Source organism: Podarcis raffonei, chromosome 6 (genome assembly GCF_027172205.1).
Source record: "Podarcis raffonei isolate rPodRaf1 chromosome 6, rPodRaf1.pri, whole genome shotgun sequence".
In the NCBI taxonomy this organism is placed as follows: domain Eukaryota; kingdom Metazoa; phylum Chordata; class Lepidosauria; order Squamata; family Lacertidae; genus Podarcis; species Podarcis raffonei.
The window spans coordinates 69665871-69678353 of NC_070607.1; the positions used below are offsets into that span (position 1 = coordinate 69665871).

The following is a 12483-nucleotide window of genomic DNA, read 5'->3' on the forward strand; positions in this document are numbered from 1 at the left end:
ATGAAGTCCCAACAAAATACAAAACAAATTCACCAAACTAAGAAATGGTTTGCTCTACTATTATTGGCTACTTTTACTGTTTTTCAGCTTTTGCAAATTGTACTTTGTTTTCTCCCTTAGTACCTTTCTAGAATGCTATTTTGCAACATTTACAGCTTGACCAAGATTTTAGTGTAAAGGGTTCCTTTTTTATTTTGGTGATGATATTTCTTTGGCAATATGCAATCTATGCCAATAGATAACCATGTTGGCCTCAGCTAATAGAATTACCTTAAGCCCTAGCCTTCAGCATGGGTCTTGGCTTGCTTAGTTATTTATTTTCATAAAATTTATATGATGCTTGATTGCTCAAAACAAAACTTCAGTTTACAAAAAGAATAAAACAATGAAGTTATCAGTAAAAAAAAAAGACAGCTGAAAGCCACTATATAAAATATTCAGATTTTTTTTAAAATAAAAAACCCAATAAGCTAAAAACTAGATTAAAACCAATGTCAACATGGATAGGCTTTCCTAAATGAAGGTATTTTCAGCAGGTGTCGAAAACCGTACAGTGAAGGGGCCTGCCTGATGTCAATAGGCTTTTGTGGAAAACCTCTTGAAAAGTGAAGAGGCCTGGGTAGCAATGCCAATTTAAGAAAAAGCCCCCATTTCTTTCTGTTTGCAGGGCACTTGCTGAGTACAGCAGAAGTTGAATCTGCTTTGGTGGAACACCTGGCGGTTTCGGAGGCAGCAGTAGTAAGCCACCCGCACCCAGTGAAGGGAGAGTGCCTCTACTGTTTTGTGACGCTGAAGGATGGTCACGACTTCACAAAGAAATTAGTTGATGAACTGAAGAAACAAGGTAACCTTGGTAGACCATCATGTCGCTTGGCGAAAGGGCCAGAAAGCCCTTTTGGATTTGTGAGGTGGGTGCAGGAGGGGCAGGGTAGCATGCTGCACATGCAACAAAGAAAGCCACCTTAGGCCAGGTTAGACTTTTTGTCCATCTGGTCACATCCCAATGAAGCTGAATGTTGGAAGATTCGGGGGAAGACAAAAGGAAGTACTTCTTCACCCTACATGTAGTTAAATTATGGAATTTGCTCCCACAAGAGGCAGTGATGGCTGCCAACTTGAATGGCTTTAATAGTAGATTAGAAAAAAATCATGAAGGATAAGGCACAGTGGTTATTGCCACTGATGGTTGTGTTCTCCTCCACCACCACTGTCAGGGGCAGTGCGTTTCTGAATAGCAGTTGTTGGAAACCACAAGAGGGAAGAGTGCTGTGTTGGGATACTGCCAGGGAGATAGAATCCATCTGAGCCCCAAGCTCGGTGCCGGACGATCCATCGACCTCCCTTAGTCACGCAGTATCTAGCAATTGTAGCGACACGAAGCCTCAAGAAAAGATAGCCACATTCTTGGACTTGTGCACACTCTATCAGCAGAATTCACACAACAGAAGTTGCACAGCATGAGAGCAGAACATGCATATTTACAGTTTATTAGGCGTTGGTCAGAACAAAGAAATCATGACCGTCTGCTCCGACTGCTCAGGCAAAACAGCCTAAAACGAAACGAACTTACAACATAAACATCCTGTGAGACAGGAACTTACGCAGGCTGTTATACAAACATCCTGCTCCCTTTTAAGGTGGAACGGAAATATCCTAACATCCTCCCCCTTTTCGTGTAACCTGTAGTACCTGTGGTTCAACCCAATTGCAACCTTTGTGCGTAAACCTTCAGTTGTTCTCTGTTAACAACCTTAGACAACAGATCAGCAGGAATTTCATTTCCTGGCATGTAGGACACCTGAATGAGTCCTTTCTGAATACACTCTCTTGCACGATGTAGCTTAATCTGCAAGTACTTGGTCCTTTGCTTGCAACTCTCCGAGTTCAGCAAAGCCAAACAAGATCTATTGTCTTGATACACTTGTATAGGACATTTCACAGAAACCCCAATGTCCTTAAACAGTTGCATCAACCATTCACAATCCATGAGTGAAAATGACAGAGCATTGAGTTCTGCTTCACAGGAACTTAGGCTAACTGTTGTCTGCTTTTTGCACAACCAGTCAAACAGGCAGTGGTTGTACATGTAGCATACTCCAGAAGTGCTCGTACCATCTGTGGTGTCACTTCCAAAACTTGCATCTGCAAAGATTTCAAGACCTCCAGTCTTCTGACTGGTGAACCTCAGCCTGTAGTGCATAGTCCCTTTCAAATACCGGGCTATGCGCTTCAGAGCTTTCCAATCCTGAACAGTAGGATTGTTAGCATGTCTGCTAAGCAGGTTAGTGCTTACAGCAATGTCAGGTCTTGAACATCTAGCAATGAAGTTCAACTTGCCTAGAATGCATCTGTATAGCGTTGTGTCAGAAAACGCTTCAGCAGTACTGTCTACCTGGTAACCTGTCACCATCGGTGTGTCTGCTGGGTTTGCATCAACCAAATTCAACCTGGTTAACACATCAGTAATTTTCTGTGTTTGGTGTACCAGAAAATTACCTGCTTGGTCCCTCTCCACCTGCAGAGAAAGATAGTTGGATACCTCACCAAGATCCTTCATGTCAAAGTGCTCCTTCAGCTGAGCTAGGGTGCTTTGGTAAAAAGCCTGATTCTTCCAAAACATCAGAAGATCATCAACAAAACATAAACAATACAGTTTGTTTTGCCCCTCCTCCTTGACAAACACACATGGATCAGCTTTGCCCTGGTGAAAACCTAGAGAAAGCAACGTTTCAGTGAGTTTTGTGTTCCAACACCTGGCACTCTGCTTGAGACCATATAAGGATTTCCGCAGTTCACAGACCATTCCCTTCTGTATCTGCATCCCATCAGGTGGAAGCATGTACAGCTGCTCGTTCAAAATCCCGTACAAAAAGCTGTATTTATGTCATGATGGGAAACATGCAGTTTCTCCTCCGCAGCGATCTTGAGCATCAGCCGAATGCTCTCATATTTGACCGTGGGTGAGTAGGTCTCGTGGTAATCCTGCCCTGGTACCTGTGAAAAACCTCTGGCAACCAATCTGGCTTTGTGTCTGACAACCTTGCCATTCTGGTCTGTCTTGGCCTTGAAGACCCATTTGCTGCCAACCAGTCTCATTCCTGGGACTACCGGTACCAGCTCCCAAGTTTGGTTCCTGTTCAAGGAATCAACTTCAGCCTTCATGGCATTAAGCCAAGGCTCAGCATCTTTAGAGGTTAACTCCTGGACCTCTTTGAAGCTTGAAGGTTCCCACACCTTCTCTGAGCTACTAAGAACAGCAGTTGCCATCTTAGCAAACTCATCAGCAAATCTCTTTGGAGGTTTGCCTTTGGTCGCCCTTTCAGACCTGCGAACCAGACGCAAGTCTTCTGGACTCATCTCCTCTTTCTTAGGAGAAAAGTGACCAATGGTGAACAGTGGTTCTTCCAGTTCATTGTCAGACTCATCAGATGGTCTGACTGAGGCCTTTGCGCTCTTGTAGTCTGCTGTGTCATCACTGTCACTGACAGCAGCAGCAGCGCCGCCCACTGAACTGGAATCCGAACTCTGATCATCATCATCATCATCATCATCCTCAGTTTCCTCAGCTTTTTCAGCATGATCTGCTTTCTTCACATCACCTTCATCCTCCTCTGGGTAACTCTGGAAAATTCCCACATTTTCCCCCCACTTAGGATTGTACTCAACACTCCTTGTGAACTTTATGGATTTAGAGTTAGTCATCCATACCCTGTATGCACCTTTTTCGTACCCCATGAACAAACCATGTGCCCCACGCTTCCCAAGCTTGTTGCTTTGTGGGGTGTGCACCCACATGTCAGAACCAAAGATTCTCAAGTGCTTGGTGTTAGGTTTCTTACCAAACATCTTCTCATAGGGAGTGCAACCAATAGGTGATGACAGTCTGCGATTAAAAGTGTAAACCAAATTCGAGAGAGCCTCCCCCCAAAACTTCTCAGGGAGGTTGGCATCATGCAACAAGGTTTTTATCCCTTGCAGCAACGTTTGATTTGCTCTCTCCGCAAGCCCATTCATCCATGGCGATCTAGGCGTTGACAAGTCATGCTGGATTCCCTTCTCAGTCAGGAAAGCTTCAAACTGCTGAGAAGTGAATTCCCCGCCTCGATCAGTAAACAGACACCCAATACGTTTACCGTGAGCATTCTCCAACCAAGCACAGAATGCCTTGAACTTAGGAAATGCTTGCGATTTCTGCTCGAGCATAAACACATGAATGTACCTGGAAAAAGAATCAATTAGAACCATGAAGTACCTTGCTCCTCCCAAAGAGGGCGCTAGAGGACCTACCAGGTCTGCGTGAACTAGCTGGTAGGGTTTGGAAGCCTGCCTGCTAGACTCCTTGCCTTTTGGAGCAACCTTCACCTTGTTCTCTGCACAAGATACACATTTCATGTGAAATTTACAAGGTTTGATGTCCAAACCTTCAACCAACTCAGGCATCTTGGCTAGCGCTTGCCAAGAGAGGTGACAAAACCTGCGATGTGCATCATGAATGCAACCTGCATGAAGAACCTTGTTAGTTTGTGCAACACAACAAGAATCAGCATTAGACACAGCAACATCATCATAAGTTAGACTGAACAAACCATCCATCAACTTGGCATGCCACATGTCCTCTTTGCCTTTTCTGATGACACAGACAGTCCTCTTGAAGGAAATTTCAAAACCACGCCCAGTCAGCTGTGGTACACTAATCAAATTGTCCGCAGCTCCTGGAACAAAAAGTACATTGCTAATGGTCGTATTCAGACTTGCAAGTTTCACAGTTCCAACTCCTGTAGCTTGCAAAGTCCTTCCATCAGCCAGCTGGACCTCTCCATCTTGAGGTGTGAAGGATATGAACAGATGGCGGTCTTTGGTGAGATGGCGCGTGGCCGCAGAGTCAACAATAAACCTGGCCTTCCCCTTTGAAGCAGATTTGCTGGCAAACAAAACCTTGTTTTCCACCAGCGTGGGCTTTTGCAGCTTGCCTTTAGCCTTTGGTGAAGCTGTGCCAGCAAACATAGCCTTGTTTTCCACTGGCGAGGGCTTTTGCAACTTGCCCCCCTGCTCCTGGCCATCAGACGTGCCTTTAGCCTTTGGTGGAGCTGTGCCAGCTAACATAGCCTTGTTTTCCACTGGCGTAGGCTTTTGCAACTTGCCCCCCTGCTCCTGGCCACCTGCAAGCATCTTGCTCTGTTTACATCTGGTCTTCCGGCCTCTGCAAAGGCTCTGACCTTGGTTCTCACGAGAAACAGAGCTCTCAGCTGCCGACTCCTTGGCTCCCCCTGGAGGCTGGAATGCTGCCTGGGATGACATCACAGTCAGCTCCCCCTGCAGCTTGCAACCGGTGCCCTCGGCATCTCTGCATTCACTAGCATTCTGGGAAACAGCCAGGACCTCCGATGCATTCAAACACTGGGCTGGGATTATTGGCTGGTGGGCCTTTTTCAAAGCATCCCACATGTCACGTGCCGTGAGATTTCCAGCAAGCGTCTTTATTTCCTCCAGAGAGACGGATAAGACAATAATATCCACGGCCTTCAAATTTTGGCCCTGCCATTTCTCTGTCCGAGGAACTGGAGTGGCTTGAGATACAGTATGCCAGACTCCAAACTGACGCAGCAAACTCTCACACCATTTAGCCCAGGTCTCATAATTGTCCCGATTTAATTTAGGACACTCAGCAGCTTCAGAGGCTTGGAAAAACTCCATTCCAGCTCTTAACTTCAGCCGTGAGTTTTCTTCACTTCAGAGACTCCTTATCTTGGCACCCATAAATCACGAAGCCTGCTTGGCTCGGCTCCCAGGCCAATTAGGCCAGCCGGACATCAAAGAGGCTGCCGCGGCAACAGAAAAGCCTCTGCTTTCGCTTTTCCCACACATACCTCAGCAGTCTGTCGCAGTCTTACTCTCCTGCAAGTGCCGTGAATCTGGGCCCATAACCTGTTGTTGGGATACTGCCAGGGAGATAGAATCCATCTGAGCCCCAAGCTCGGTGCCGGACGATCCATCGACCTCCCTTAGTCACGCAGTATCTAGCAATTGTAGCGACACGAAGCCTCAAGAAAAGATAGCCACATTCTTGGACTTGTGCACACTCTATCAGCAGAATTCACACAACAGAAGTTGCACAGCATGAGAGCAGAACATGCATATTTACAGTTTATTAGGCGTTGGTCAGAACAAAGAAATCATGACCGTCTGCTCCGACTGCTCAGGCAAAACAGCCTAAAACGAAACGAACTTACAACATAAACATCCTGTGAGACAGGAACTTACGCAGGCTGTTATACAAACATCCTGCTCCCTTTTAAGGTGGAACGGAAATATCCTAACATGCTGTAGTGTTCGGGTCCTGCTTGGGTGCTTCCCATGGGCATCTGGTTGGCCACTGTGAGATCAGCATGCAGGGCTAGATGGGCTTTTTCTTTGTCCTTGGTATTATCTGGTCCAACTGGCAGTCTCTCTGGAATACCCAGCAAAGGACATTCCCTTCACTTCTTACCCAGTTCTTTTAAAACTGGATATACTAGGTATTGAATTCTGGACCTTAGGCATGGTAAACATGTGCTCAGTTGCTGAGCCAGGATCACATTGGTGGAGCGGATGTCACACCAGCCTGTTCAGCAAAAGGAAAGCTACCTGCTGGCTCAGATTTTCTCTTTTGGAGATCATTCTTCAGCCCTTCTAATCTTCCTGAGATGAAGCCCCACCCCCACAACTTGCATCATCCCACAGCCTGGCTGGCAGGACAGTTTTCAAATAAAAGGTTCATTGCTTAGTTGTCCCAGAAGCTAAATTTATCTCTGCTGGCCTTATTGCCTCCCACATGTTGCTCTCCTTGCCAGCTGGCACCTGACTTGAATACATAAGGGCAGACCGCATGACCCGTGAACAGGGTGTGGGTTTTGCAGTGGCGAGGCATGCACAACAACCCTTCCTTTTCCTTTGACAGCAGAGTTGCTGTAGAGGAGGGTGGGTTTGCACAACAGGTTCGTTTCCAAATTGGACTCTGGGGTAGCGGTATTTATCTGACCAAGGTCTTACGGGAACAGAAATGATTCGACGTGTTTTTAATGAGCGGAGCAAGACTTCCCCAGAGTGGCTGCTTTTTAAAACAGGCCCGTTGGTGTTAGTTACTCCTGGTCAGCCCCTTTGTCATTCAAACACTGTGTTCTGCAGAATGCTTTCAGAAGCTTTTCACGCACTCATCAAGGAGAAGAGTTTCCCTGAAAGACTATAATGAGAGACAAACTAATCTCACTTTCCACTGCGCAGCTGTGAAGGGACATCTGGGGTGTGCCAAGAATGACACCTGCAGATGGAACAGGCACATGAGGCCGAGCTAGTGCCTTCTGTGTACTGAGTGTGGTGCTAGACCATGTCCCATTGGAGTTCCACAACAGATGCAGAGAAGTCAGCGTGGGAGGGGTCCCTGTGGTTTGAGAAACACTGCTTCCTGTCAGAAATAAGAGCAGGTAGAATAAAACTGTTGCATACCTTTTAGAAGAACGAATAAGTTCTAACTGGAAATGGGAATGATGAATGAAGAACCTTGGTTACAAAGCTGAAGTGGAAACAATCAAGGAAGAATTTATATTACAATTTACAAATCTTATTCCTGAAAAGGGTTTTGTTTTCTGTCCCTACTATGTGTGTTAAAGTTGCATTTCAGTGTAACAAGGAGCAGGGGGGTGCTGTGGTCTAAACCACTGAGCCTCTTGGGCTTCTAATTGGAAGGTCTGGCAGTTCGAATCTATGTGACGGGGTGAACTCCTGTTGCTGTGTCCCAGCTCCTGCCAACCTAGCAGTTCAAAAGCATACCAGTGCGAGTAGATAAATAGGTACCGCTGTGGTGGGAAGGTAAACAGTGTTTCAGTGCGCTCTGGCACTCATCACAGTGGCCCGTCACACCAGAAGCGGTTTAGTCATGCTGGCCACACAACCCAGAAAACTGTCTGTGGACAAACAGCTCCCTCAGCCTGAAGTGAGATGAGTGCTGCACCCCATAGTTGCCTTTGACTGGACTTAACTGTCCAGGGTCTCCTTTACCTTACTTATTGCAGTGTGTTCCAATTGAGAATGCCAGTCATGCCCCTTTCCCCTGGATATTCCATTTCTCTCCTTTCCGGGTGGGATGTTGGTGTCTTGTTTAGCTATTCTTCCTGTTTGCATGGGTTCACGTGCTTCATGAATGGTCCAGAGGCTATCATAGCTAAAATCCTTCTTTCATTTGCAGTTAGAGAAAAGATTGGACCCATTGCAACACCAGATTATATTCAGAATGCACCTGGCCTGCCCAAAACCCGCTCAGGTAAGATATGGATTTTATAGTATATGTGCAGGAAGCACAGATCATGGTGCTGTAAATACCTCTTGCCTTACATTACAGGTTCTTGCTTTTAATTGAATTTACATTCTTTGCTTTCTTTTTGGAAACACAGTGTGGGAATTGGGAAAACTAGTAAAGCTGCGAGTAGCTATTTAGTAGCCTCTGTTGTCTTGGAGCCTTGTGGAAAACATGGAAATCATCTTGCCTCTACTGTAGGGATGGCATGACAGTATGTTTTGATTGGCAGAAAGGATTTCTAATATGTCACAAGGCAGTAGTGGCTTGTGAGGAAACCCAGCCAGATGGGTGGGGTATTATTATTATTTATTGTAATGCCCATATAGGTCAGTGGGAATTGTGTGGACAGCAACTCCCAAGGCAAGGTAGAAGTTGTTTATCATCATGGGCTTAATAGACCACAAGCTTAACACAAGTCAAGTGTGATGCAGCAGCAAAAAAAGCTAATGCTCTTCTAGGCTGTACCAACAGAAGTCTAGTGCCCTCATCAAGGGAAGTAATAGTACCGCTCAGCTGTGGTTGTATGGCCATGTCTTGGATCCTTTAGTTGAGATTCCTGCATTGTAGGGAATTGGACTAGATGACTCTTAGGGTTCCTTCCAACTCTACAGTTCAATTATTTTATTGTCTTTGGGCAAGTTGCTTAGAATTTTACTCCCAAGTTATTAATTTTATTCAATTCATTGTATTTTATGTTTGTAGACTAATCTGGGGTCAAGAATCCCAGTGTATATCCTATTTTTAACAGCATGTCCTAAAATCCTGCGTCACTGCCTAAATACCATTCATTAATCATCTTTTTCTTGGAATGCAAGTACAGTTTGATGTTACACTGCCATTTCTTTGCAGGTAAAATTATGCGGCGGGTATTAAGAAAAATTGCCAAAAATGACCAGGAGCTGGGAGATACCTCTACTGTGGCAGATCCAGCAGTTATAAACCACCTTTTCAGCAACCGGTGTGAGACAATACTGTAGCAAGGCAATTCTAGAAGAAAACAGCAGTAGTGCAGGGATTTGGTGAGAATATGGCCCCATTGAGACAATGAGTGAGTTTCTCTTGAGATGAAGAAGCTGCCCAACGCTGAGCTGAATGTAAAATGCTGTAAATGAAGAGAAGAAACTGGTGCTCCAAGATCCAGTCCTTTTGTGTTGTAGATCTAGTTGTCTGTGCCTCTGGAGAACTGTGTGCATTATGTTGTAGACCGATAACTACATATCTGAAATTCCAGCCTCATTCACGTCGTACAGAATGACAGAATTAACATTTTAATTTTCATGGATTAGTTTCATGAATTGTTTGTTTTTATTTTATTTTTTTACCTCTTAACGTGCTGCAAATGGGCAGAGCTTAGAATGTGTAGGCATTGGTGTGAAAAGATGGCTTTGCTCCCGAGTGGTAGTTAAAGGCTTTGAGAACCGACAAACTGAACAGTAATCCTCATGTTGAGGAAGAATTGTTGGAACAATTTTTTTTTTAGAAATCAAGCATTCATTAGGTTTCTTTCTTTCTTTATAAAATCCTGGATCCTCTGGCTGCATGCCATGGGAAAATCAAAGTTTATAGAAAAACTGCAACTCTGAAGCTGTATAAAACTACTTTTTATGCTATTATTGACAATGACTTTCCCCCTCAAAAGGGAATAAGGCTATCTATATGTTTTGGATTTTAATAGTACATTTGTGTATGTGTGGGTGCAGAGCTGAATTTTCCCAGTGCATCAATTTTTTTGTGTGGGTGGGTGGAAGCAAATTCAGGGAATTATAGTCATGAAAAGTTGCATTCAGTGCCTAGATGTATCCTAGAGGGAGGTTCATAAATTTTCCGTGGCTGTTGGTTGGTGCAATTCCTGTACCAATTGAATATGGGTAGGGATTCACTTGGATGGATGAGAAGCAGGTGCTGTAGTGATACCCAAAGTTTCAGTGACATGGGGCAATTCAGTTACTTGGTTTTCCATGTGACCAGCTATGACACACAATCACATGAAGAAAATGGATATAGCCAGTGATTCTCACCTATGTTTGCTATGGCTGGGGAAAGCGTAGCTGCATTTGTGGAAATTGTTTCCAGGTAAATTTTTATTTAGTCCAGTTTATGCTTCCATTTCTTGATATAATAATGGACATATATGTGACCAAATACGAGTTGCTGCTTTTGTGGAGAGACAAATAATCATAACAACACTGTGACCGTTCTGCAGACAACTATGCAGAGGTGTCTTTTCTCATGGTTGGGTGAATATATCCATCGTTCACAATACAGCAAAGTCACAGTTAAGGATTTGCTTATTCTAGGTTTTTCACCGTTCAGGTAGCAAAGAAAAAAATATGAAATCAAGTTTAGGTAGAGATCAGATGTGGACACATAACTGGGATTCCCCCCCCCCCCCAATAATTTGATCCCACAACTCAAACTCCCTAATAAATGTAGATGAAAAAAAACAGGCTTCTTGTCTCAATAAATTTTGTCAGGGTATGTAATTCTAGCACATCCTTCAGTGCTGCTGAACTGGAAAATGCCATCCTCCAATTTTTAAAATTGAAATCAAAGCTTTAACTGTGGTAGCCACAATGGTGTATCCCAAGATGTCTTCTTTGCCCATGTAATTAAAACATGTCCCGAAAACCATGTGCTTGATGAATAATTTAACATTTTTCTGACCTTGACTCATGGTTATACCTTTCTCATTTCTTACCTGCTGTTAGTATTCTAAATGCACTTGTCTGTGGTCTGCAACATTGGTGTATATTTAATCTAATGTCCTGCAGCATTAAAGGTAAGCCAGTGGCTTGCTATGTGCTGGTAACATGAAATAAGTCCTTTTAATCTTGGTCTGATATAATTTTGGTTGGGAAATGGCTAGAATTGTTTTTAACTGAAATAAATCAAAGAAATAAAATCTATAAAGCCGTCACAGTTGGTTGTGGATTTTTTTTGTTTATATTCATAGTGCCTGGTTTTCATTTTGAAACCTAGACCAGACTTTGGCTTCATTTTGATATAACCCTAAAGCCGTGGTTCAGCACAAGATGAACAATCCCAGCATGCTTCTGGGCTGTTTCCCTTGCAAAGAAAGAGCCTGGAAACTTGTGCTTTCCTTACATGCAGTTTGCCAAAGCTAAGGCAACATTATTATAAAAACACAGGCTTCTGTCAATTGATAATCTAACTCAGAGCTGACTCACTGAAATTCATGGACAAGAAACTCCATTAATTTTATCACTGATTGTTTCCCATTAGATAGCAAAGTGCTTTTATTTAGAAAACTCATTTAGACAATTGCTGAGAAAATATGTCTAAATTGTTACCTTTTTTCCCCTGTTGGTCCTTAATACTGTGCTCTCAATTAAGACATGTTAATTTTATAAGCCTCTCCTCTAAAGACATATTTTCTAGGCATAAGAAGTTTGTAGTTTAAAAAAATAGGTTCAAAGGCCTTGATCCAGAAAGATCCATGTATAAATTGAGATGCTGCTGTTTAGAAAGAAAACCAAAGCCATCCCAGCTCTATAAACCCCATCTTTTAAAAACAATATTGATATGCTGTTTCAAAGTAACTTATTTGACTTCATTAAATTTCCCCTATCTTAAAATGGCACATAACTTGGTTTTGTAGGTGAGTATATTCCAATTGTTAATGCTCAGGGTTTTGTTTTGGTGAGCAGACATCTTCCATAGTTTCAAAATGTTTGAAAACTTTAACATGATTAACTTCTGCTTCTTTCAAAACATCAGCAGATAGCATGTTGAACACAAGTGTATTCTTCAAAAATGAATATGTTCAGATTCTGAGCATACTATATTATGTGACTACTGGGTATTACTCACCAAAGTAGCATAGGAGAGACCAGATTGATCAACCAGTTATTTCAGCTGAAATAAAATCTGAGATCCTTACAACTTATGATATCACAGGACATTCTTATTACCGTTGTTTGTCTTTGAAATCTGTTTCCCAAGAGCTCACCTTCCTTTTCTTAACCCTCTTCCTTTAGCATACACATTCTGCCTTTTCAAAATGTTACAGGAGGGGTCCAGGAGCATTTAAATAAAATCACTTCTTGTCTGGGGGTTTTCTTTTCCTTTCCTACTGTGTCCCCTTTTTCCTGTGCCATATCATAATGTTTGTTCATTGTTCTGTGACCTTG

The 12483-nt window shown here is 43.3% G+C and overlaps 1 protein-coding gene across 2 annotated transcripts in view; it reads left to right on the forward strand.

Annotated features, from left to right (window-relative positions):
* Window positions 1–11249, forward strand: part of ACSS2 (acyl-CoA synthetase short chain family member 2) — a 56386-nt gene extending 45137 nt beyond the window's left edge. For both annotated transcript variants that reach the window (XM_053393896.1, XM_053393897.1), the window contains 3 exons: window positions 668–844; window positions 8222–8296; window positions 9182–11249. In XM_053393896.1, the coding sequence (XP_053249871.1) occupies window positions 668–844; window positions 8222–8296; window positions 9182–9309 (380 nt within the window). In that variant the 3' untranslated portion in view covers window positions 9310–11249. The remainder of the gene's footprint in view (window positions 1–667; window positions 845–8221; window positions 8297–9181) is intronic.
* The last annotated feature ends 1234 nt before the right edge of the window (window positions 11250–12483 follow it).